A 26,978-nucleotide genomic window follows, 5' to 3' on the forward strand; every position below is an offset into this window, starting at 1 on the left:
CAGGTCAGACTGTGCATATAATGTCCTTAATATTTTCACGTCGATAAATGAGAGTATTGCTGGTGAATGCCGTAGTGTGAGAAGGTAGGACAGTAGTCAGTATGGACACGTACAAGGACTTACATGTATACATGAATAATCAGCTGCAGAAATGAAGAATGGTGATCAGTTGTCTGGGTAGCACTTTTCTAGTGCAAGACTAAAGAGAAGCATGGGTCATGTGCTGGGTGAGGGTGGAAAAGGCAGATGTCACAGAGTAATGCACAAATACGTGCACACTTTCCAAAACACATGAAACAATCCTTCCACTCTGTTCAGGGCTCCTAGTGCTTGAGTTACTGGCTACAGTCTTGGGCACTGAACTTCATGGGGGCTGAGGTGTTTTGCAGCATCCTGAAGACATCATGAAGACTAATTGGTGATCTAGCAGAAGAGAGATGAGGAGAAAGATTGAAATAATGTAGATTTAAAGACTGAAAGACAAATAATCAAAGGGATTTAATATTCTTCAGTTATGTCAAGGTTTTTCCAAAGAAGTTGAGACTAACATATCTCAAATGCACTGATACAGATCACATAGATTCATTGTAATTAAATTAAAAAATCTTCATTGTAATTAAAATACAGAAGTACTGAAATTGATTACTGGAAAGATTAGGGAGATACAGCCTTTGAAAATCTCTGAAAACAGCTTAGATGAACATCAGTGAGGAATAGCTGTTGATCAGAAGGAGAAAAACGATCTTAGGACAACCATTTGTTCAGAGCCTATGATTCAATAATCTTCTGATCATTGCAACCAAAAGCAGTTTATTCCTTGGGTCTTTAACTAGACAGATCATTTTATAGGTCCTCTAAGAAAATACCTATTGTAGCGCTAATGAAGAATCTATTTAACAGTACTCAATACTTCTTTCTTCACAGCACTCTTAGGAAGGAATTGGAAAAAAAATAATTTTGACTAAACCTGAGGGGAAATAAGTATGATACAATTATCCACTTTCAAGTAGGCCAACATCAAGTTTCTCACATCTGCCTTTGTGAAAAATGTTAAATATTACGGCTTTAATTACTTTGTTTTTTACATGTAGCAATTTAGGAGCATACAATGTTTGTGCCACTGATGTAGTAAAGTCTGAGAGGAGAATCAGTTAACTGAGTCCACCATAAAATTCTTTGAAAGTCTTTCATCTGAATACTGAGTCCAGACAGAATAAGTTCAAGTTGATAATTCTGTGGTTTGTTTCAAGTTAGTGCACTGTAATCCCCTCCCTTTAGTAATTTGAAATTTTGGGGGGTGTATATTTGGAGAAGCTTATGTCCAGTCACTATAGTTTTTGAAGAAATCTTTCATACTAGATAGTATACTCTGATTCAACTGGCTGAATCTATAATAGGGTTAACCTGCAATTAACCACAAGGACACAAGGAAAAAGCATAACACTTGAAAACCTATGTGAGAAAGCACATTTAGGACTTGGAAGAAATAAAGATGAGAAAAAAAAAAGTAGCAATGATGTAATATTTTTTGCTCATCATAGGATCTGAAAATCAAGCTGGGTTTTGGGGGGTTTTTTTGTTGTTTTTTTCCGTGCATCAGAACTAGAAAAATTGCACACAGTAAATATTCAAGGTTGAGTTTTAAACTTGTCACAGAGATGATGCCTGAAGCTTCCCTGTCCTTTTAGCTTAGTTAAAATACTTTTTTATTAGAAACAAGACAGATTTTTATAATACAGCCTATTTTTCAGGTTTTTACATACAAAATTTTCCTTGGCCTGCTGGGATATACATTAAGAAGAACATCCAGCATAAGGGATGAGATCCATACAGCTTTTGGCTATTACTACACTTGCATTTAGTTTTGGCAGCTCTAGGATTTCCAACTGCAGAACAAGTAAACATAATGTTTCATAAGGTCATTAATTGCATTTCACTGTCATACAGTGTTTGAAAGTGAAAAACGTCATTATTTTCTTGTAGCAGATCTGAGGAAAAAAAATGTGTCTGAGCTACTAGTAAATCTTGGATGTATATTTAGGGTATTCTTTATTGCAACTCTCTACTGCCAGATTCAGTACAGATTTAGGGCTGGATGAACATATTTCAGGAAATATGTTATAGAAAGTCACATAATATGAGGAGAGGCCAATGTGCATTTTCAGTAACATGGCTAAAGCACGAAAAATAGGGGTGCTTTCTGGAATGCAAACTGCTGCAGTTTGCCATGGCTGGTTTATGGAAAACACTAAAATTACCCTGCTGCCTCTTCTCTTCCACAGCATTCCTCTGAGCAGACTGGACACCACGAAGTGGGGTCCATAGCTCCATGTGCTTCCCAGACACGTATAATTGAGTAACCATGTGTTTCACATAGCACTGTACCCTCTTTTCAAGGACAAAGTAAAATAGTGTCTGTACTTGGATGTATGTGAATTCCATGTGTTCACGAGACCATTCAATTTAACCCTGAGACAAGATATATTACAACCTCAATCAGGCATTACTTCAGAGAATTTTGGAAATACGTATGTTATTGTCCCATTGTACCTGTGAGAATTTGATTACAGTTTGATAATTCAGAAGCAAAAGTCTAAAGAGTCTAAAGATGCATAAAGCAAACCTAATGCAAGCAGGCAGCAGTGCTTGTAATGCACATATTAGATCTTTGTCTATGTTCTTGGCCCCAAACTGAAGGGTAATGAGATAGAGCTTTCTTAATGCTCTCTGATATGTCTTAGATTTAAAGGGTTTCATAAAGACAAACATTCTGAACTTGAACAGTACATCTTTTTGCATCTAATAAAACATGACCATGCTCCACAGTTTGACCCGTGGAGATCAGTTAACATCGTGCCCAGAATACAGACATGTAAGAATAAAATGCAATGACAGATTTCTATTCCCCACCCTGCTTTTGCTCAAAGTGATGATATTGTTATTATTGTGAATAACATAGAACATATGTTATTAGTATTATGAACATAATCCCTTCTGGATGTCTTGCTGTTCCCACGATAGAAAGTGAGAGTTCAGTGTCAAACAAATAGTAAGATATTTTTTTAGAATTCCTATAAAGCCACCCTGTTCAGAGTCTCAGCTGGAAGTGCAGGATGGTTAACGGGCACTCTATAAAGATTTGGTAGAAAGAAGTAATCACTAGTTTAAAATTTCTCTGTCTGCACTACAGGTAGTACATTAGTTAAAGTAATGAAGACCCATAAGCCACTCAAATGATATATGCTCCAAAATTCCAGGCTAGGCTGTGATAGAGGTGAGAGTGTTTTCTTCCTACATTATGACATTCTCCTGATTTGTAGCCAATTACCTGAGTTATAAAACCACTGTTAATCATGAAAATGTTTTATATTACCACCAAAGACTGCTGAAACAGTCCTTACAAAGCAAATGTTCTGACAGAAGCTATTAAAATGGAGATTTAGTAATTTCTCTCTCAGTGGGGCTTGGAGTTAGAAAGAATAGCCCTGGTTATTCAAAGAAGCAAAATCTGTATGTAGTACTCTGTAGTACTCTGACTAAGAAGGAGTTTTGAAATTTTGGCTACAAGTGAGTAAATGCTGCTGCCTGCTAGCTGCATTCTCTCTGTGCCTTGAGGGATTTTTCAGTTTGCCAGGAGCAATTTTTCTTTCTTATAATTTTGAATTTAATGTTTTAAAAACATACTTGCCCCAGCATAGATTTGAGACTGTATACAGACTTTGTCAAAACTGATCAATGAAAAGTGAAAGTAAGATATATAAACTCCTCATCAGCTGGAGATTGCTGTCAAGTCATTTCTTTTGCTGAAGAATTGACAACTTGAGGGGGACTTGTCTTGTCTGACAGCACGTGAATATTTTTAGCTAAAACATTTTCCAGCTGATAGGCAACATAACAAGGTGATAGATCCCTTGTTTGTGTATTCTCCTCTGCTTTGTATTTCTGCTGACCTGGCATATTGCATTTGCCAAATTATTGCAGTCAGTGCTAAAAGTAGTCTTCTTAAAAAGTTAAACATCATTAGCTGCATTTCTGTAGCTGCATATCTTTCCCCTGTTTGTTTCTAATGCCAAGTCTTGCTTGGTTTAGGGGGAAAAAATCAGCTTGTGACCCATCTTCATCTTTATAGGATGAGACTGTGGAAAGCAAGAATGCTATTTGGAAGAAGTAATACAAAGATAACAGAGATGTGTGTAATGGTCAGTTCGTTTGTGCTGTTTCCAGCAAATAAAAACAGCTGCATGTGTTGCTACTCAGTAGATTTCCATCTTTATTCTGATTTTGGGGTACATGCATTTGGTAGCATAGCCTTGTAATGTCTTTTGGACAGTTTCACATGGAAAAACTACATTGGTCCATACTATCAGAAGATGCCTGTTTTGACTATGTTGCACTATGTTTCTACATATATGTTTCCACATAGGTTCCACTATGATGGTGGCTCATCATCAGTCCTTAACCAGTATCACCTTGTATGTGATCTGCAGAGACTTGTAAAAACGTGTCCCTTGTAAGAGTAGATCACTGCCTATAAACAATTAGTAACTAAATTCTTAAGTTCATCTTGAGATGAAATATATGCGTGCAGGTATTTTTTTTTTCATTTGGCTCGCTTCGGTTTATTCACTCAGAGGAAAAAGGGATGATGCTTTATCCTGTAATGCTCTGTTTAATATAAAGAGGAATTTAAAATCTTTGTTCATGTTAACCAATCCAGAAAATTTAAAGCCCCATACATGCCAAGTCCTTCAGGTTTCTGCTTACTCTTAAGAGTTTAGTTTCAGCAATGCATGACTAGTTTTGCTCATTTGAACAATAAACAGTGCGTTTATTGGTATCCTGTGCCATCTCTGTGCAGAGCTAATCAAATGGAAACAGTATTGAGATAAATTTCTCAGGATACTCCTCAACCTATACTTAAATGTGAACTGACAGTGCAGACCTATTAACCTCTTCCAAGTCAGATAAACTCTGTAGTTTAGAAAAAAAACTTAGGAAAAGCTGCCTGTATTTTGACTAGCTTTGATGATCAACTGGAGGATCTCAGGCCTTCAAATCATAGCTCTAGCATTTTTCATAAATGCTAATACTGAAAGGATGGGGGAAAGCTGATGTGAAGTGGTTCAGTTTGTGATTCATACAGAAAATTAGTTCAGTGCTTAGTGAAGAGGCCATCTGAATTACAATATGAGAAGTTACTTCAGAATAAAACCTCGTCTTAATATCACTGTGCAAAATGAACAATTTCCTTGAAAAGCTAACATGGGACATAGCATCTCCTCACTTCTCTTTGTGTAAGAGCCTCCCTAGGAACACTTATTTATGGCTTTATTATTGTAATTAAAAAAGAAAAAAACCAAAGCCATACCCTTAAAATGTATTTGAGAAATTAAAAGAAAAACAATTAAACAGGTATTTCAGGAGTTCTAGGGAAACTTCCCTCATTAAATTCCAGTTTGCTGCTATGGTTACAAAGCTGAAAACAGAAGTCTGAAAACATGATTCTTCAGAAATATAACTGGGGGATAATTAGCATGTTGGATCTGGTAAAGAGGAGAAAAAGAGATAATTTAAAAGTATGCTACAAAGTTGGAACATAAATGAATCAAACTTCTCAGAAATATTGACACACTTTATAAACACTAACATCCCACCAGAGACACCAAGAAATTATCAGGCAAACCATAATTTCAGAATTAAATAGAGGAAATTAAAACAGTTTTGTCAGTATTATTACTTAACAAGAAATGAACTCAGATAAAAATCTCAGGGCATGCAAGATCAGAATATCATGAGTTTATCCTGGTTTAACAATATCCCGTTGCCAGTAGCCTGTTTAGCAGTGGTGACAAAACCTGTAATTTAAAAATAAAGGTGTTTTGGAGGAGAATAGTGATCTCATAATTTGTATGATTCTTCCCAACTTTATTCTAGTGTTAACTGTGCCTCTTACAGTTCACACAAATGTCCTGTTCCTCTGCAGGACATTTTGCAGGAGTGAAGGCCTACCTGCAAGCACTCCTGCAGTCCCATATGTTGCTTTAATTTAAATAATGCAGACAGATTTTCTCCTGAATGATGTTTCAAAAGATCTAACAAAAAAAGTATAATTGTTGTTTAAATTCTATGTGCTACTTCAGCCTTGCTATAGCCTTGGAAAATTTAATAAATTATTTCTTATAGGCTCTATAAATTTTGTTTGATTTTTCTCTTTACAAATTGCTTTTTGCGCATCTAGTTTTAAGAAACTAGATTTTCTAGAAATTTTGGAATGTGAACTACAGTCCCTCATTTTAATGTACTGGTTTTTCTCTCACAAAAGTGTTACAGCCCTGGTGATGTTTGCGGGCTTGGAATACCAATGATACGCCTAATTATTGTTCCTTAGTAAAAAGAGATGCTTTTTGTTTTGGCAAGCATATGCTTATAATTCACCAACATACCTAATCGCCAGTACAGTTTCCTATCCCAGTATCTATTTGGATAAGTATCTAAAAAGTAGTTGTTTATTTTCAATAACCTGTCGCATATCTGAAGGTCACAGTCATAGTTTGTATCCTGAACTCCTTTTCTACAAATTATTCTCCTCTTCTGGCTGTCAAGCTCAGTGATGTTGAATTACTTTCCGAGTAGGATATGCCTTTAAGGCAGGAAATTACCTGTTTCGAATCATTTTGTATTGATAGGAAGAAATGATCAAAAATGCCCCCTACTGTAGTAGTTTAAACATTAACCAGCATTTTTTATACCAGACTTTACTTCTGAATTTTGGAATAATGTCTGTTTCAATAGCCATAAAGCTTAGCTGGAAGCTCATTTTTGAGTTTGAAAAATTGTTGCTATGCTGGATGCTGTTCAAAAGACCCTCCATGATTTTTATTCAGAGCAACTGATGAAGAATAGGAACTTCCTTGTGAAGGAGAACATCAGTTTCAACCATAATGTGCCAAATATGACACACCTGTGCCTTTGATTTGTACTAGTTCTTCAGTTTGAACAAACTCTTAGCTATGAATGTTATTTACTAGACAGGCATTTCCCCTAAAAATTTAGTATGTTTGTTTCGTAATAACCTGGTTTTAGTGTGTTCTTCTCATACTGATGATCAGTGCCAGGGTGATCTTTTATTTTCCTCGGATGCTATGTCAACACTGGTTATCCTTGAGAAAATTCAGGAGGACTAGGCTGTGGCCAAATTACAACAGCTAGCTGACCTAATCATGCTTACCTCTTTCACACTACATTCAACTCATTCAACTTAGACAACCAGCTTAAGAAGGCTCAACCTAGGAATCAAAACTGTGACTAACATCACAGTTGTTGAATCCATCATTATGTGAATTTGTCTAAATCATAACATCTGTGATTATAGTTCTTTCCTCTGCACGCCTTAGAAAAACTCATGATAAATATACAACAGTACAAGGAACTGAAGCATTTAAATACCATGGAACTAGGGAACTTAAAGAAACAGGAGAAGATGATCAGTGAACACTACAACAAGTTCTACTGGACTTCCTTATTTACACAGTATAATATCGTAATGAAAAATGGCTTGCTTGTTATTATGCATTTTAAGTTTTGTGTAAAGAAAGGGTAGTGGAATCAAAGAGTTAAAGCTTCTGTATCATATGGACTTTTTATAGAAAATGGGGATGATCTGGACAGCATGCAGAACAGGCTGAAAGATGCTGATGAGAAGAATTCCAATCTCCTGAGAGCTTTGAATGAAACTTTAGGAAAGCTGTCAGCCGTTCCTAATGGTAAGTTGGAAAAATGTTGCAACACTTGACTCATCTCTGTTCTTTTGTTTCTTTTTCCATCACTTAACATCCATCTCATCAATCTTTGCCTGTGTCCACACTATGTCTACTTTAACCATTGGCTGTTGTTGTAAGATGAAGATGAGCAATGTGAGAGAGAAAACTGAACAGAAAAGTTATGTGGTATCAGTTTGAATGGTAAAAGGTACCATGCTCTACAGTTTGAAGAAGGTTTTTTCTGAAGGAAAATAATTATGATAGCAGGATATGGTATACACTCTGAGAAAAACAGTCTTTTGTTTATATGTGAAAAATCTTTTTATGAAACTACTGTTTAATGAACCATTATAATTTCACCAGTGTAATTTAACCAAAGAAGCATAGGACTTACTGACTTTACAGAAAAAGCAGAGTGAAATTTTCTGGATTTTGTCTTACCTTTCTACCACACTCTCAATGTTTCCAGTCACTGTTTGGTATTGTATATCTTTTTTAGCTCTGAAATGCTTATGACTGGAACAAATTTTCCTCAATAGACTCTGAAGTGCTGTTGTGTTACCATCCGCCCCTGAAGCCAGGGTAACTGAGACTGAGTGACCAGTGTTTGTGTATATATATATATATATATATATATGGCAGGTTTATTTTAGAACAATTTAGTTGCAATGGAAAGGAGGTATGCCATCCTTTTGGTTATTAACTATAGAAATATAACAATATAAAAGTATAAAAATATCACTGGAGAAAATAAACAAGGAAAAGAGATAAAGAAAAGCTAAGAGTAGGTAGCAAAGAGGAAAGGTATCACCACCAGTGGATTCAGCAGGAGACTAGGTCCTTGCAATTTAGATGTGTGTTAGCCAAAGTGATGGTTGCAGTCTTGATCCATCTGGGGTCAAGGAAGCCCCACACAACATAAAGTTCAAGGGGTTAATATACACTCAGGTTCAGGTGGGAATACCCAGGTGGGAATACCCAGGGGGGGAGTTTTACTGTGTTTGATGCAACACTGTGGATCACGTGTGGTCCTCTGGTGGAAGGCCCCAGAAATGAGTCTGGGGTCTTTGATGGTTTATAATATGACAGCTACCCTCTCAAGCCAGCATAGGTGAGCCAGTTATGCCTTATCAGAAGGGATGAGTACCTTCAGGCCTGCATGTGAATGTCCTGATACATATCCTGGGGAGGGGGAGTTTTACCCCTTTGCCTGTGTAAGGAGGACATTGGCACGATAAAAGCATTATCCCTGTCTTGAGGGATCCGCCTCTTATTGGCCTTTTCCCTTATCTGGCACAAGAAACAGCCTCTTGCTAAACAAAGATCAGTTTGTTGATGATCTTTCAGTGATGGGTGTGCACCCTCACTGCACATGGGCTGTTCTTATGCAAGTCAGAGGTTTCACCCCAGGAACTCAAAAACCATCCTCCTCCCCTTCATTTGCAGGCTGCAAATCTGGTTTCAGCAAAGCACCTGCTGCTTTTGCCAGTGCCCAATTTTTTGAGTCATTAACTGTTAATATTTCAGTCTCTCACATATGCACATTTTTCATTCCATATAGACTTTTTTTTCAAAAAAAATGTAATATTCATTAAAATTCCAAAGTCCTTAGATGTTAACTACATTGTATTGTGATAGCAAGAGACAGGGAGTTACAGCAGTTTCATTATAATGGACAGTGAATGATAAAATGAATGTTTTAGAAAATAAAAATATTTTAATCAATGTATTCTGCTATGACTTTTCTCTCCAAGAAATACTTTATAAACTGAAGTTATACCTTAAGGAAAGTCTCTAAGGAAAATCTATATTCTATCTGGTTTCTGATGGTCTAGAAGGTTCAGACTGCAAATAAAACCTTGGCATGAAAAACAATTTACTATTAATGTTGTACATTTTTGTGGCTTTAAGATTCCAACTAACTGAAAAGTTTTGGTTTGGATTTAGTAATCCTTGGAATCAGTCATTCACAAAATAAATTGTTTAGTATTTTGTCCTCATAGTATACCATTTCTTGGGTTTTGGTCACAGATATTGACATGAGTGTTTGTCTTCTTGTGCATAGATAGATGTCTCAGTCAAACAAAATGGACGTCTAAGGCCTGTTAACCTTAGGACACAGATTACTAAATATGGAACATGTAAAATAAATATGAAATATGCAATTATTAGCAATGCATTCAACTCTTGGCAGATTAGAGTTACAGGGTGACTGTTCTTGGGACAAGGACACTCATCAAAACAAGCTGATGTGTATTAAGAATGAAATTCAGAGCAAATAAATGGCATGGATAAAAAAATGCAGAAAATTAGTTGTCCAACAGGACAATAATCAGTGAGGAGGGGAGAAGAAATGACCCTGTGATATATCTTGTTCAAGGATTCAAGAAACCAGAGAACAACTTAAACTGATAATTCTTGTGTCCGTGCTACACCAATAGTCCAATAAAAGCAGAAAGATTCAGAATGGGGTAGGCAGGCAGATTGCATGTGGGACAAGGACCAACATGTGCAGGGATGGCATAATTTAAAGTGTGGTTGAAAATAGTTCATGTCACCAATAGGGGAAGTAACACAGTAACTCCAACTTTCAGTTAGCCAGAAAGGTGTATGACCTCTAATAGTGATACCAGAAGGAAATACTTAAATATACGGAAAAAAGGAAGTGAGAAAAAACAATTAGAGCTCTCTTTTCTTTCACTTGGCAGGACTAACAATGACAATGGTTTATGAAAAGTTCACTTGTATTTCTTATGTGCTGTTGTATTCGGGAGGCTTTTCAGAGCCAAAACTTCAGGAATAAGGGTTGAGTTGTTTGGAGCGCAGGTATAATATCTTTACTCAAAAAAAGTAATAAGGCTCAAATAACTCTCCAGCATGCAGGACAAACCCACCAATTCTCTATAGCGTACAGAAGCATTATATGCTCCCCAAGGTTTGATCGCATCAGATGTTCCACAGAAGGAGAATCACCTGCCTAGGAGACCATCTGGAAACCTATGCTGTTGATCCATTGAAATGGAGAAAATATCTGTGTTTCCCATGTCTTCAACAGTCACAGAATCAGGAATGTGCAATCCGTTTCAAGCAAATGTTTGTATAAACTAACTCTTATCAGCTCTCTTAGAAATTGAGTGAAATCACAACATCCTGTGCCTTCCCCACTACTTCAATACAGCATTGACTTCACAGACTACCACAGGAAGCCCAAGTCAGTATAAGTGGCACTGTCTCTACATGGTTGTTTCAGAGTTGTCCAAACTTCTGAGCTGCACACTGAAATTTTTATATGACTAAGGAACAAGAGAATACCTTGGAGAGCGTAATGGGAAAGCAACACCAAGAACAGTTTCACAGAAAGCACATGGGAAAACAGATTCCTGCAGGTTCCATGACTACACTGTGGTGTGGTAATAGGGTGGGAGTTCACATCAGTTCCCTTGCAAGCTAGTGTCCACCACATTTTCTGCCTGCTCACTTCCTTACATCTATGGGAATTTAGAAAATCTGTGCTCCCTAGCCAAACAGTCTGTGCTACTGGCTCATCATGTGCAGTATTCCCAGCCTGACAACAGCACCTGAGCTGCATGATAAGTTTTAAAGCAATCCAGTTTACACAGGATCTGAATAAGTACCTACTTGAATATTTAGCTGTCTGGTTTATCATTTGTCAATGGCAGAATCAGAACCATTCAACTTGAATGTTTTCACCCCCAAGACAGAACACTGGTTTCCATTTTTCAGGCAGAGAGGTGAGGCAGTATTAGACTAATTGCTTTGCTCAAGGTCACCCATGATGTCTATGGATGTATGTGATCAACTAGGGCAATGGATCCTTGGTCCTCTGATTCACAAAAATATTTGTCATGGAGTTAGATTTCTGTGCTCTCTACATCAGAAGATTGAAACTCCTATTTCTAAATATCAAATATTATATCTGACTCTTGATCAGAGGTTAACCAATGAGTCAACAGGAACAACAAAAATTGCATACAATTTTATTTGCTGAAAATTATTTGTCCTTTGCATACAAATGGGGCTGGAGCCCTTTTTCTTCTTCGCATGCATTTGATGTCCCAAAAAAATATAAAGGGCCAGACAGATTCTGCAGTCGAAACTTACAAGTAATAATGTCTTGCTATGTGTGAAATAGGAAGTCTCAAAGAACTGTATAACACAGTTTAACTGTGTTTAACTACATAACACAGTAGAACTTTTATTCTTAAGATGTGTGGAAGAAACTCCTGTACTTATCACTTCATTATCCTTTCCTACCTACAGATACAGCTATAAAGGTACAGGCAGCCAAGGACAAAGCGAGACAAGCCAACAGTACTGCAAATGACATCCTGGCCCAAATTAAAGACCTCAATCAGAATCTCCTGGGCTTGAAAAACAACTACAGTAAACTTACAGATGATGTGGCCAAAACAAATGCTGTTCTGAAGGATCCTATCAAGAACAGTAAGATCTTTTTTGGTTGTTTAGTGGTGGGTTTTTTTCAGTTTGTGGTTTTCATTTCATATCTCAAAATGAAACAGAGACACTCCAGAATTGCAGTCATATAGCATTCTACAGTATGCTGGGATAAAAGGAATCTCTATCACTTCTATTTTCTGGACTTCTTATATATGAAAAAGGACAAACTCTAACAATTCTGTGATTCTGTGAAAAGAATTTTAAATCTTAATGCTAGTAGTTGAAAGAAAAGCTCATGTCAGCACGATGAAAATGTAATGGATAGATTTGTTCCACAGACTACTTTTTAAAGTATTTAGGAGGTGAATAATCAAAGATTCTGACTAGCAATTCACCACTTGATTCAAGCAAAATAGCCCACACTGTACCTGTCTTCAGTCAATCAGGTAGTCAGTCCTTGGAGAAATGCATGACTTCTTTCTTATACATTACTATTTTTGGTAGAGCACTGAAGATGCTTAAGAAGAAAGAAAGAAAGGAGACTCTGGGAATGGGCTTTTGTCTGCTTTTTTTTTTTCCCCACCATGATTTCTGTTATCAAATGTGACAATTACTTCAGCATTTTCACTTTGGTTATGATGGATAACAGATTAATTCTAAATTACAACACATTTTATGGTAGATTGTTAGACCCTGTCCTACAGAGTATACAATCAGGGCTGACCACGAAACCAGAGTGACTTTAGAAAATTACAGAAGGACTAATTTCTTAGCTACCCTGGGCTCCCCAGCTTGTTGTCAACTTGATGAATCCGGGCACCTAAAAACGTGCAATTTAGGAGGTTTTCATTCTCATTCTATGGTCAAATATCCTCTTCCAATTGATGCTGTACAATGTCCTGATTGTCCCCAGTCACCATTATTTTGTTTACATTGAATAGTGGTCTTAACACTTGCAAACTGTTTCATGTCAGATAAAACTTAACTGGAAGATGTTCTCCAGAAGTACACTTCTACCATTCTTCAATTGTTAATGGATACTCATATTACAGAATGAGATTAAAGTAATGTGGAGTAAACCATTCCAGATGTATAAAGTGAATATGTTGGCACTCATGACTACATGCTGAAGTAGACATAGCCTCTCTTCTATGTCAAAATTCAGGCCCTGAATTCTCAATTTGTAGATGTGCAGAGTACAAACGGTGAAAAGTTTTTTATAGACTCATCTTGTCCCTTGTTTTACTTTACATGTCTGTTTAGGTCTTCAAAATGCTCTCTTACATTATCTTCTGTTTTTTCTCTTTTCTTTGTCTCCATATCTTGCCTGCAGAAATCTGTACGTACGTTTTTCTTACTTGCAGCTTTTAGTGTGCATTTTCCAGTAAACGATGATTCACTGCTTACCACCAAAGCTTCTGCATGGTGCTCTATGTTTCACATTCATTGAAATAGCTATATAGTCACTTTTTGAAAACTTTGAGATAAAATGACTTACTTGGCAGCTAGTTTACCTTATGTGAAACCTTAAGAAGCATCTTGAAGGTTTGGTATGAGTGTTTGGGTGATGATCCAAAAACTAGATATGCAATAATTTCTGCTTTATCTAAGCATTATTTTTATTACTATTACTGTTATTTTCATGTAATATACATTCTTTTGGTAAATGTGTGTTTATCCCTTTCAGTGTCATCCAAAAAAGCCCACACCCTCATTCTAGCCAAATGTAATACTTAGATCTGCTGATGAATTGTCAAAACTAGCCTTGTGTTGAGAGGCAAAAAAGTAATTTGAAGCTTAAAGAAAAAAAGTGGCAAAAATATCCATGTAAAATAATTAAGTGCACCTGAAAAAAAGAACATCTGCAGTTTACTGCCACTGTGTTTAAATCTGCTTTCAGTACACATACAGAATCTTAAGCTTGTAACCAGAATAAAGCTTTTTCTATTTGTGCCCATTATAATTAGTTCAAGAATTAATTTCAAATTAATTTTAACACTGTTTCAGAAATTACTAATGGAAACTAACCCGTTTTTATTAATCTTCCATTTTTCTTCAAAATTGGAGTTTAAAAAAAAGAGGAAAGCAAATACTTCATTCATAAATGTATTTCACTACAGGAAATGTTTTCCATTAGTATCATCCTGACCTGAAGCATAGTTACTTCTTCAAAATCCTGCTTTAACCCATGGTTTTGCTACTTTTGCTGTTTTAACTTGATTCTAAATATTCTGAAATTATCTTATTCTGTTCAAGTAGCTTCCTGGTCTGTGTGTACCTCTTAGTAGCATATACTATCATCTGAGCATTGTTTATGCAGAATTTTCTTGGATTTTATTTTTGCAATGTCTAATTAGTCTCTGCCACTATTCTCTAAAACTCTGCCTTGTTCTTTCTTATGAAGTTGCTGACGCAGATTCCAGTATTAAAACCCTAGAAAAGGAAGCAGATCGCCTGTTAGATAAAATCAAGCCAATCAAAGAACTTCAGGATAACTTAGGGAAAAACATTTCTCAAATAAAAGAGCTGATAAACCAAGCTCGGAAGCAAGCCAATTCGGTAAGTCCTCTTTCTCAAAAAAATGACCTTTTGAGTATTGATGGGATTTTATTTTCCACTTTTTTTTTTCTTTTCCACAATGTAAACCCTTCCTAATTCTAAACAAAGAGAGAAAATAATGGAGTATAATTTCTCAGATAAAAAGAGAATATTCTGATGATTTTCATTCTGTGTCTTATTTCTTCATTTCAACCCTGCACTTGTTAAATTAATAACATCTGTAGGAATGTATCTGAAAAGGTTATTATTTAAGTATTGTAGATGATAGTACAACAGAAAGGTCACAATATAATTGGTTTTTTGTAAAAACAAAACTGTATTTTTTTGTTTCAGCAGTTATATTAAGCTCTAGATTTCATTTCATGGAACTTATATTACTCAAGAATGACACCAACTCAAATTCATTGAAATTGCTGAGTATATTTGTTTTTCCCATATTTTTGATTTTTTTTTGTCCAGTAGCAGCGTTGAGGACTCAAAATGGACTCTTGTCCATTTAGGGAGTTTGGAGTCCACTTCCCTGACTCAGTAATGCTATCAACTTGAGGATCAGCTGGTTAATAGTGAGGTTATTCAGCTTGTGACCAAAATAACAAAGGAAAAAAAATCTTGAAGATGGTGCTTAAGAAATCTTCCTCAAAGATGGTTGAAAAATAGTGGAAAGAAGCAATCTACAGAATACTAGGACACTGTGAAAGAAGTGCATTCCATATACTTGATGAAATTTGCACAGAGTAGAAAGACAGGCTACAGTAATGGTATGTTTTACTAAAGGCTTTGAAGTAATTAACTGCTCAGCATTTCTGTGATAGGGAAATTGTGAATTTGGTCCTATAATGGATCTCCTTTTTACCAAAGTTTGCCCTAAGCATAAGATGATACTATTATGTGCATTTCCTCTAATGCATAAACATGTCTAGCTGGGATTGAAATACCCTTGTACTGTCATTATGTCTGTGCTGGCATTATGAAAGCAAACAGTAAAGTGTTTTTATCTGTGCTCAGAGCCTGAGGAAACTAGTACATGTATCCAAATGCATATGTCACTCAGCTGTGAAAATAAAACTTAGTTATGAATGCCAACTCCACTATGGACTATGTAAAAGCAGTGATAGACACAACTGTTGGTTTAAAAATAATAGTGAAAAAGTGTCTTAAACTGGCATAATCAAAGATATTAAAAGAGAAAAATAGATCATTCTGACTACCCAATAGCAATATACTGTGACTCCTTTAGGAATGCTGTTTATTTTCCTGCTGTACATTCCACTTACAGACTGTCTCTACTGCTAGAATTCCACTGCTGCTTGCATTAGACCATTATATCTTCTAGCTATTTTTAGTCTATACAGTTTTTTCTTTCAAATCTGAATGCCAGAAAAGGCTTTTATTTCCTTTTAATAAACAATTCCAGAAAGAAAATTCCATTTCTACCTCCTCTGCATACCCAAGCAACTCCTTGGTACATGTAACAAAAAAATGTGAAGAAAAAAAGTATATTTTTATAATTAGTTGGAAACATCCATAGTTAATTCTGGAATAATAAGTAGTGAACTGAATTCTTTCTGCTATACTTTTTTTTTGAAGATCAAAGTGTCCGTGTCCTCTGGAGGCAATTGTATTCGCACATACAGACCAGAAATAAAGAAGGGAACATACAACACCGTCATTGTCAATGTGAAGACTGTAGTTGCTGACAATCTGCTTTTTTACCTTGGAAGTGCCAAGTTTGTGAGTCTGTCTCCTGCTTTTCATGTCAGAGTTGCTCGATCAGATCAGACTACTGACAAATATAGAGGATGAGAAAGGCTTTTATTTTTCTCACAGAGGCTTCAAGGCAGTAGTAGAGGGTCTAGACATAGATAATCTAGACATATACTGTCTTTGGTATTAATATAGAAACTTCTAATATATGACCAGCAAATTTTTAATATATATCTTTATTTTAACTAAATATGAAATAGCAGGCTCATACATGAACTACATTAGAGCTTTAAAATTCTTGGTGTAACTAGAGTAATTCTGGAGTTGGTTGTGCATTTTCCCTTGGGAACGATGTAGCTAATCACATTGCATCTGTCAAAGCTTCTATTTATTGTCATTTTAAGTCAAGACTACAATTTCAAGCATAGCAATGGTGACTGATTCAGTTTCCCATGAGGCCTGTAGGAGGTAAACTTCTAGAATAACCAAAAATAATTCAGTAAGTGGAAAAAGTATTCTATTACCAACATTTTAAACTATGTATTTTATTTACCTAATACAAAATGAAAAGGCTAGATGTCATTGTGTATCCCAACATCCTTCTGCCATCCAGGGAATATTTCAACAATATTTTTCCGAGTTTATTACCTCTCTCAAGGGCTAAAATATTAACATTTATATAAGTCTGGCAGTCATTTACTCACTTCTCTCACCACTGAGAGAAATCATTTGCCATGTTTGGCTTAAGATTCCTTGTTTGAACCAATGAAAGGAGGAAAAAGAGATTCATTTTAGATCACTGTGAAAATTAATGTTCATACTCTAGTGTCTATATCTGGGCTTCTCATGCCTCATTAGACCTGAAATGTGAAGGTTTCTGGAAAACTTCCTTAATTAAAGTATGAGATTGCTTTTCATATTTTACATGTAGACTGACTTCTTGGCCATAGAGATGCGCAAAGGCAAGGTGAGCTTCCTGTGGGATGTAGGATCTGGAGTTGGACGAGTTGAGTATCCAGATTTGACGATTGATGATGGGTTTTGGTACCGGATTGAAGCCTCCAGGTAAGTATATATTTCATTTCCAAGATTTTAGAAAAAATGGCTAATATGAGAAACTCTAGTTTGGTTTAATGAAAGCTTTTGAACCTACATCCATTAGTACCAAAAGTGTATACACTACAATTACTTTTGAAATGTGAATTGTTCTGTGTCAAGAATTCATTTTAATCATATAGTTCCCCTCTAGCATCAACAATCTATGACTGATTATATTTGCTTCTGTTTACCTGTCACTCTATCGATTCTCTTCTTCAACTAGCTTCCTTTTAAAATGGGTTACAGGTTTTGGCACTCAAATGGATAACTACTATGCCTTTCTTTTTCATTGAGTTTTAAAGAGGAGCATGTTTTCTGAATTTCTAGTCTTGAGACAGTACTGCAAATGAGTGGTCTGTCATACAGCAGTATCTTGATTCTCAGCTCAAAATGCTGTTTCCATAGGCAAAATGTTTTATCAAACTGGAGATATTTAAAACAGATAGAGTTTATGAAAATTAAAGGAGGAAATATTCTGGAAAGTTAAAATACATTTTGTAGTTTGAGATCCATTGTTTAATGCTTTTGAACTTTAGAAATATAGATACATAAATATTCAAATTCCAAATTTGTTACCTGAAGCTTATATTTTCCACTCAAATACCAAACATATGACATATGGTGTAGTAATTACAGCATAAGGATTACATAACTTTATAGCCTTTATCTTAAACAGATCTCACTAATTTAGATAACATCATCTGTATTGTAATTTGATAGAAAGCGGAGTAATTTCTCCTGCATCATTACAGTTAATTTCACAGAGTACTAAGCATAGCACAGACAATATAGTCAGAAAATGAGAGAATGAAGGAGAAAGAAAACAAAGCACTCTAATTTTGGTTACATGCATAGCTCTTAGAGAAGGAAATTGCATCCAGTTTAAATAATTTAGTGAAATCACAGAAATCAGGCATTTCGAGCAGAAAATTAAATAAAATTATGGCACCATCTCCAGAAGCTGGCTTAATGAAACCTTATTGCTAGGAAAATACAAACTGGGGTACAATACAAATTGTTGAAATCTTCACCAGTTCATATTATGCATACTAAAGCAGCTTCATGACACAGTAATGCCAGGCTTTCATTTACAAGAAAGCTGCTTCAGCAGAATATGGAGCCAGGACATGGTATAAAATTCACGCATCCTACAAAAGCCCATTACCTATTAGCTGGTTGTTCCGGATATATAGGGTGTACTTGCCATTAGTTTTGAATAAAGTGCTGGATCAGCTATTTAGAATGATTACAGCTGCACAAATCAAAAGTACATAGCAGTGTTTGGGAGAATTACACTGCAGAGGCATTAGTTGGATTTGTGGGATTAAGATGATGAGCTTGGAACTGATTTTGCATTCTTAAGGCAGACTTCAAAAAATGTACCCTACAGAAGAGTCTTCAACTTCGAATATTTTAGTCCATTTGATAGCTTTTCTATAACTCCCTTCATAAGCTGTTGAAGACTTTACTCATTTCTTTCCCTCACACATTTTCTCTTCATTTCTGCTCGGTTCCAGCCACAGACTTTTTCAGCCTGACATAACCACCTGAACAGCTGGAGCAGGGCGTGTGTTTAGAAGGTGGACGTAAGATGAAATTTTGGCCTTGCTGAATTTTTCCATAGTTTTCAGTGGTGGCAAGCATTAAAAATAATAATGATATGGTGTTAAACCCACCATGGGTTGATAGGAGTTCTCAATCAAGGATTCCAAAGGGACTTAAACAAAAAAGAGATGTGGTGGCACAGAAGTTGGGAAATTCTTAAGGTCACTCAGCATTCTGAATGAAATCTAAATATGAAAAATCTGACTGTTGAGTAATGTTCAGAGGTGTTCAGTTGATGCCTGCACCAAAATTTCCAGTTATTTAAGGCTAAATTGATAATAACTGCATCTGTTTTCCAGGGACACTTTTAATTTTCATCGCCTTTTTATTTAAAGCACACTGATCCTTTGCATTTTATTGTATATGCAGAGGTTAGAAAGGAAATATTTTGAATTCTTTTTAATGGAATTGAAGTAAAATTTATTTATTCCTATAGGAATAAATAAAGGAATTCCCTATACTTTGATGGTACAGGACTTTAACGAACGTCACTTACAGAGTCACTTACCTGCTTACAGAAGCAAATCTAATTGGCATCAAGAACTGCAATCAATCAAAGTTTCCATTAACAGAGGAAAATCTGGCATAACAGTATGTGACAAAATGATTTAAAGGAGATTTACAACATGCAGATAATGTCAATTTTGTGAGACAGTCAAATGGATGAGAGAATATTTTTGAGACTCACTAGATCAGAAAAGCAATGTCACTTCAATTCAGCAGGCCTCAGTTAGGAGCAGAACCTGATTAGTTTTGATTTTAATCAACTCTAATTTAAGTATTACCATTGTTTTGATTGTTAATGACAGAGTTTAAGCAGTGCCCTTCCTTTGAGGACAAAGGATGCTTGAATCACAAGTTCACTTTAGACACATTCAGTGTTATCATCATCATGGCTGGGCTTTGCAAACGAAGACTTGGGAAGGGCTCTACCCACATTTGTTACAAGTGCGTTGGTGGCTAAAAAGGCCAATACGAGACAGGCATGTCCAGTTGTAAAAGGACATTCAGTGCAGCTCAGCAAGAATTCAGTCTTAAACTACTGTAGCATTTCTAAGCCATGTTTTTCAGTGAAGTTTTTCTGTGCTTTCAAGGGGTCAAGGAGCAGAGGTTTCTACATGGTGTTCTGTAATCCAGTGTTGGTTACTCGCAAAAGTCATCTCATTTACCTCGTGTATCTCCTAAAGAGCAAACACTGCATGTATGATATTACATAAATTTTTCATGGAATCATAGAATATGCTGAGCTGGAAGGGACCTGTAAGGATCATGAAGTCACCCCAAGAATCACTCTATGTGCCTGAGAGGATTGTCCAAATGCTTCTTGAACTTAGACAGGCTTGTTTCTGTGACCACTTTCATAGAGAACCTGTTCCAGTGCTCAACCACCCTCTGGGTAAAAAAACTTTTCCCTGATATCTAACCTAAACCTCCCCTGACTCAGCTTCATGCCATTTCTTCAAGTTCTGTCACTGGTCACAAGAGTGAAGAGATATGTACTTGCCCCTCTGCTTCCCCTCATGAGGATGTTGAAGACTGCAGTGAGATCTTCCCTCAGTCTCCTCTTCTCCAGGCTGAACAGACCAAGTGACCTCAGCTGCTCCTCCTACGGCTTCCCCTCCAGATCCTTCACCATCCTTGTGGCCCTTCTTTGGCTTGTCTCCAATAGCTTAATATCTTTTTTATAATGTGGTGCCCAAAACTGTACACAATGTTCAAGGTGAGGCCGCACCAGAGCAGAGTAGAGTAGGACAATCACCTCCTTCCACCAGCTGGCAATGCTTTCCCTGATGCCCCCCCCAGGACACAGTTGGCCCTCCTGGCTGTCAGGGCACTGCTGACTTATATTCAACTTACTGTTGACCAGGACTCTCAGGTCCCTTTCCACAGTGCTGCTCTCCAGCCTCTTGTTCCCTAGTCGGTACACACAACCAGGAGTGCCCCATCCCAGGTGCAGAAACTTGCCCTTGTTAGACTTCATACAGTTGTGATTGCCCATTTCTGATTTTTTAAGGTCTCTCTGCAGGACCTCCGTGCTCTTGAGGGAGACAGCAGCTCCTCCCAGTTTAGTGCCCTAATCAGTGCCTTTTTGCATGTCAGCCACACAGTGCTGGTACATCTTCTGTAATCCTCCAGTTTTACAGGACTGACTATCACTAGAACAATATCTTCTAACCTGATGACTTGTCATGCACAGGATAGAAATGTCTTTTTGCTGTCAAGTTAACCAGGATCTTCCTTTAAGATCCATTGTCCTCCATAAATAAAAGAGAATTATTTATGGCAGAGACTCCATTGTTAGCATTTCAGTCTGTTTGAAGATGAAAGACATGCATACTATTTGTGAATTATTAGAGACCCTAAAATGTGTCAGTCTGCTCAGTGACTTTTGCATTATTGCACTTGAATGTTTTTAAACTGGAATCCTGATTTCAGCACAATATAGACTGGAACTTTCAGAAAGTTACTTGCCAGTAACTTTCAGAAAGCATCAGATTTTCACAGTTTTAAAAAGGTTTTTAGTAATTTTGTCTTTTGGCAGTTATTACATTGAAAACTTTTATCCTTTAAAGGGCTTCACATCAATAAACCTTCTGTAATAAACCAGTTGCAACTTAGACACACACAAGTCCACGAGAATGGGATTCACCCAAGACAACTGAGGGAGCTGGTGGAAAATCTCACCAGGCCACTTTCAATCATTTACCAGAAGTCCTGTTCAACTGGGGACATCCCAGGTGACTGAAAGTGGGTGAATGTGACACCCATCTATAAAAAGGGTCAGAAAGAGGATTCAGGGGACAACAGGACTGTCAGTCTGACCTTGGTGCCAAGGAAGGTCTTAGAGCAGATAATCTTGAGAGCAATCACACGACATGCACAGGACAACCAGGGGATCAGACCCAGCCAGCATGGGCAAAAGACAGGTCCTGCTTGACCAACCTGATCTCCTTCTATGAAAAGGTGACCCACTTAGTGGATAAGGGAAAAGCTATAGATGTTGTTCACCCAGACTTTAGCAAAGCCTTCAACACCGTTTCCCACAATGTTCTCCTGGAGAAACTGGCTGCTCAGGGCTTGGACAGGTGCACTGTTTGCTGGTTCAAAAACTGTGTGGATGGCTGAGTCCAGAGACTGATGATGAATGGAGTTACATCCAGCTGATGGCCAGTCACAAGTGGTGTTCCCCATGGTCACTGTTGGAGTCAGTTCTATTTAACATCTTCATCAATGACCTGGACAAGGGGATCACAGACACCCTCAGTCAGTTTTTAGATAACACCAATTTGGGTGGGAGGGCAGGAAGGCACTGCAGAGGGATCTAGACAGGCTGGATCAATGGGCTGAGTCCAACTGTATGAGACCAAGTGCCCAGTCCTGCTCTTGGGTCACAACCCCAGTCAGCAGTACAGGCTGGGGGCAGAGTGGCTGGAAAGCTGCCCCTTGGAGGAGGACCTGGGGGTGCTAGTCAACAGTGGTTGAACATGAGCCAGCAGTGTGCCCACATGACCAAGAAGGCCAATGACATCCTGGCCTGTATCAGCAATAGTGTGACCAGGAGGATAATCAAAGTGATCATCCCCCTGTACTCAGCACTGCTGAGGCCACACCTCGAATCCCATTTTCCATTCTGGGCCCCTCACTACAAGAAAGACACTGAGATGCTGGAGTGTGTCCAGAGAAGGGCAGTGGAGCTGAGAAAGGGTCTGGAACATAAGTTCTGTGAGGAGTGCTGAGGGAACTGGGGTTGTTTAGCCTAGAGAAAAGGAGGCTTGGAGGAGATCTTATCACTCTCTATTCTAAATCAAGGAATTCCATAAATACAGGATGGCAGTGTCTTCATTTAGCTTATTCAGTAGCCTAAGTTCTCTAGTTTTCCTTGCTGTGCTCTACATGTAAGTTCTTGAAGTAAAGATTTATTTAACTTTTAGTTTGCTTCTTATTTCAACATTCTAAGCCAGTCATGTTAGTTTTGGGTTTGTTTTTTTGTTTTCTAATTAAGCAAAAAGGAATTTTGCATCTTTGCATGCAACAAAGTTCAGGATTTTAGAAAACCAAAGGAATTTTTTTTTACCTTTCTGGTTGGGACTTGGCAGTATCTTGATGGGATGGGCATGTAACTTTTTATCTAGAAAAGCTATATATGGAAATTTTTTTGTGAATTTTATATTTAATTGTATTTCTTTCTTTCCCTAGAAACTTTTTTCACAAATATAGATATAAAATTTTTTTTCTGAGAAAAATCTCCATTTTGTCTAGCTTGAAAACAGGCACTGATTAATTTTTAGAGTCTAATCAGGTAGCCAGTAAAATATCACATGTAATCTAAAAAAGTTGATAGTCAGTCTTGATAGGTATACACTCTTTGTAAGCTGTTATGGAAAAAAGAGAGTTTTGTTTTAGATGGTGCTTTTCTACATTAAGTATGAAACATGTAAGTTAGCAAAGTTCCAATGGTATCTGTGGTGGTTTGGGCTAGGCCTTCCTTGGTGACCAGTTTGTAACCAAGGAAGGGGCCAGATTTACCCAGTATTCCCTACGATTTTTACGTAAGCCAGATTATAAGAAGAAAGGAGGAGAGGCTTTTGCTCTCTTTCCTTCCGGCGGCTTGGAGGTGCAGGTTCCCTGCTGTTGAGTCTGCCGTGTTGGGGAGCGAGGCCTGGTAAGGCCTTGTCGACCTTGGGAGACGGAGGTTGCCGGCGATCGTCCCGGAGCAACTCTCAGTTGTCCCAAGGAGAGTGGTGATATATTTCCTTTGCTAACTCTCTAGTTACTAGATCTCGGGCTACTGATTTGGGATATATATATATATATATATATATATATATATATATATAATTTTGGTTTTGTTCCCTTCCCCTTTCCCTTTCCCTTCCCTTGTGAAAATTGTATATATTTTAAATGATATATATAAGTGTAAATATATTTATATATATCACTTTAGCTGTCTCTCTCGTTTCGGGTTATTTCTTAGTTGGTTGTTTTTCTCCCTCTTCTCCCTGAGGTTTGGAGGGGGGGGGGACTTCTGGTGGTAAGGTTTGGAGACTTGGCAGGGAGCCAGCTTCAAACCATATCAGTATCCATGCTGTGTGTTTCAGTGCTAGTTAGATTTCAAGATCTGGCATACATGTTAGGAATTTCCAAATCAACATGACAGTCATCATGGGAAATCCAGCATCCTATTAGAAATGAGATAAAGTAGCAATTTCCAAAGTTATCTATAAATCCACAATATTTGATGACCCTCTGCCTGATCTCCCCACCACACCTTTACCACATTACTAAACATACTAAATACTTCATAACAAGATTTAGGTCATATTCCATGCTTATTTCTACAATCATATTATGACCCCATAAATTATGTGTGCTGATTATGATCCATCTGTTTGGGATGAAACACTCATTTATAGTGTGACTAAAAGTACCTAATAGCTTACTTCTGTTAAGTAGTCACCTTTCTGTGAAAAGCTACTATCCATACTGCTGTAAGCTAATGTTAAGCAATTTATTGCAAAGGATTCAAAATTATTCAAGTTTCCTTTGAAATACCTTTCTATATATCTGAAAGACTAGGAGGAATCATCTTTCCACAGTCTATTCCTTCTGTTGTAAATACATGTCAGCAAACTCTTTCTGTGCCAGTTACTACATTAATATAACCTAAGAAGTAGAAAACAAACTGATTCAGAAACTGTTAACAAATAGCAAAGTCTGTTCTTGCTGTTGTTACTATCAGTATTTGATGTGATTCTTAGAGGACTGTGCAGGAACATTCTTAATTGTAATGGGGTTTGTGCCTGTTTGATAAGCAACTAGAGAGCTCCACTGCAAAAAATGCAAACTCTGTGCATCACAGTGAAGGAAACTGAAGCACTTAATCACATGATCATTCATTTCAATTCAAATATAATCTAATAAACCTTATGAAATTCAGAAATTTCATTTGGAACCTTACCTGCAACATTTGTTATGTCAAAAAACAACGACTTAACACTAATTTCATCACAGTAATTAAAAAAATGCAATTTCTTTTTTTTAGTCAAGCTCTATGTGTATAGTGAATTTTGTTCAAAAAGGACATTCAGGTGAGAAAAAAGTCTGGTTCTGTAGTCATGTCTTTAACTTATGCAGGCATATTAGTCTGTTCATTTGTATAAAAAAATGGAATATAATCAGATCACTTATTCATGCCTCTGTTAAAAGATAACATATAAAAGGGACTTTTCCTATGTTTGGTGTAACTACTGACTTTTTATGCTTATATTATTGTTTTTAAATCTCTAGGACTGGGAAAAATGGCACAATATCAGTGCGAGCTCTGGATGGTCCTAAAGCCAGCATTGTGCCAGCGACATTCAGTGCTGTCTCTCCACCTGGATATACCATTCTGGATGTAGATGTCAATGCCGTGCTGTTTGTTGGTGGTTTAACTGAAAAAATTAAGGTAATGTCTTGACTGGTAATAGTGTATTAACTGGCTGCTTATGTGGACAAGTTTTTTTATTGCTTAAAATAGAAATAGTAAATTTTAGTTGCTGACATCATTGTAGTAGGTGCTTTAATAGCAAATAGTACACCTGCACTCTAGAAAGATTTTTGAGATTTGCATACACGTAGGTGCACAGACCTGAAATTTCACTGCCCATGCTGCTAACTTCTAATCAGAGGCCCTATGGCTGGCTGTATTAATGCAGAGTTTAGCCCAAGCAACTAATTCCTGCTGGTTAGCTTGATGCTTTACCTTGGACATACTGCTGCTCTGACAGGCTTTCAGTGTCATTGTGACAGGAACTCGTTTCTGTTTCCATACGTTTCTGGTCTCCTAACAATATAACAGCATATTTTCCTTTGCATTCAGGGTTTTTTCTTCATCATATATCCATCATATCACTTTCTCCTTTGCAGTCTACTTCTGGTATTTCTGCTTTATTTTCTTAATTTTTATTCCAGTTTCCTCCCTTGTACTACCCTTCTATTTAACTGCTACCTTCATCAGACCCCTGATCTATTTCCTCTTGGTTTTGCCTGTTCATTCTTCTGGTGACTTCTTCTACATTGTTAAACTTAAAGGGAGTGAATAGAAGATTTATGCCAAATAGAATGTACGGAAATCTTTAAAAAAAATATTCTCCAATAAAAGCTAACTAGCATTTATTTTCCAGTGGCATTCATTGCAAATCAATTTAAATTGACTATTTTTTTCCTGGTCAATATTTTACCATTTAAAAAAAGCTAAAATTTAGACTTTCTCTAAGAGTGAACTCAAATAATTTTTTTTACTCTAAAATTTGTATATGTCCTCAAGGGTTAAAATAACACCATATACAAAAAATTGAAATGCAAAACCCTGATGTCAGAACAACTGTTTTCAACCTCAATAAGTTCTCCAAGTATTTTTTGTCCTAGTCAGTAAAACCCTCCTGAATTCGTTTTTCTTTCTGGTAAATAAGGACAAGGCGAGAGGTAGGAAAGCAGTCTATTGTAAGTTTGATATGACTAGTATATTTGCAATTTAGGGTTTTAAACCCTAAATTTTAAATCCCTATCAGGATTATTTTGTTCAAATGCAGTGTGTGAATTAAAATATAAATTATAACTTCATGGTTTTGGGAATTTCTGTCATCATGTAGTACAGTTGTCAGGCTTAAAAAATTAAGACCTTAACTGAGACTTTTCTAAAACTATAAAGCTTTGTGGACATTTAATCAAGATCACCAATATATCTTAAATCTTTGAATCTGCTTTTTCATATTATTGGGATTTTGGAGTGCTTTAGATTTGTCCTATGGTTTTGTCCAGATCCCTTTTTACGTGCATCTTTGTAGTGTA

General features: G+C 36.8%; 1 protein-coding gene across 2 annotated transcripts in view; it reads left to right on the plus strand.

Moving 5' to 3' along the window:
• LAMA2 (laminin subunit alpha 2) overlaps nt 1–26,978 on the plus strand; it is a 275,987-nt gene that overhangs the window by 210,604 nt on the left and 38,405 nt on the right. Inside the window, exons 42-48 of one of the 2 annotated variants that reach the window (XM_027632844.1) lie at nt 7,647–7,763; nt 12,042–12,224; nt 13,513–13,518; nt 14,584–14,738; nt 16,326–16,469; nt 17,374–17,507; nt 25,434–25,593. In XM_027632844.1, coding sequence (XP_027488645.1) covers nt 7,647–7,763; nt 12,042–12,224; nt 13,513–13,518; nt 14,584–14,738; nt 16,326–16,469; nt 17,374–17,507; nt 25,434–25,593 — 899 coding nt within the window. The remainder of the gene's footprint in view (nt 1–7,646; nt 7,764–12,041; nt 12,225–13,512; nt 13,519–14,583; nt 14,739–16,325; nt 16,470–17,373; nt 17,508–25,433; nt 25,594–26,978) is intronic. The other variant, XM_027632852.1, reaches the window with a different exon arrangement.

The sequence above is a fragment of the Corapipo altera genome, unplaced genomic scaffold (genome assembly GCF_003945725.1).
Source record: "Corapipo altera isolate COAL_440 unplaced genomic scaffold, ASM394572v1 2b, whole genome shotgun sequence".
Lineage (NCBI taxonomy): Eukaryota > Metazoa > Chordata > Aves > Passeriformes > Pipridae > Corapipo > Corapipo altera.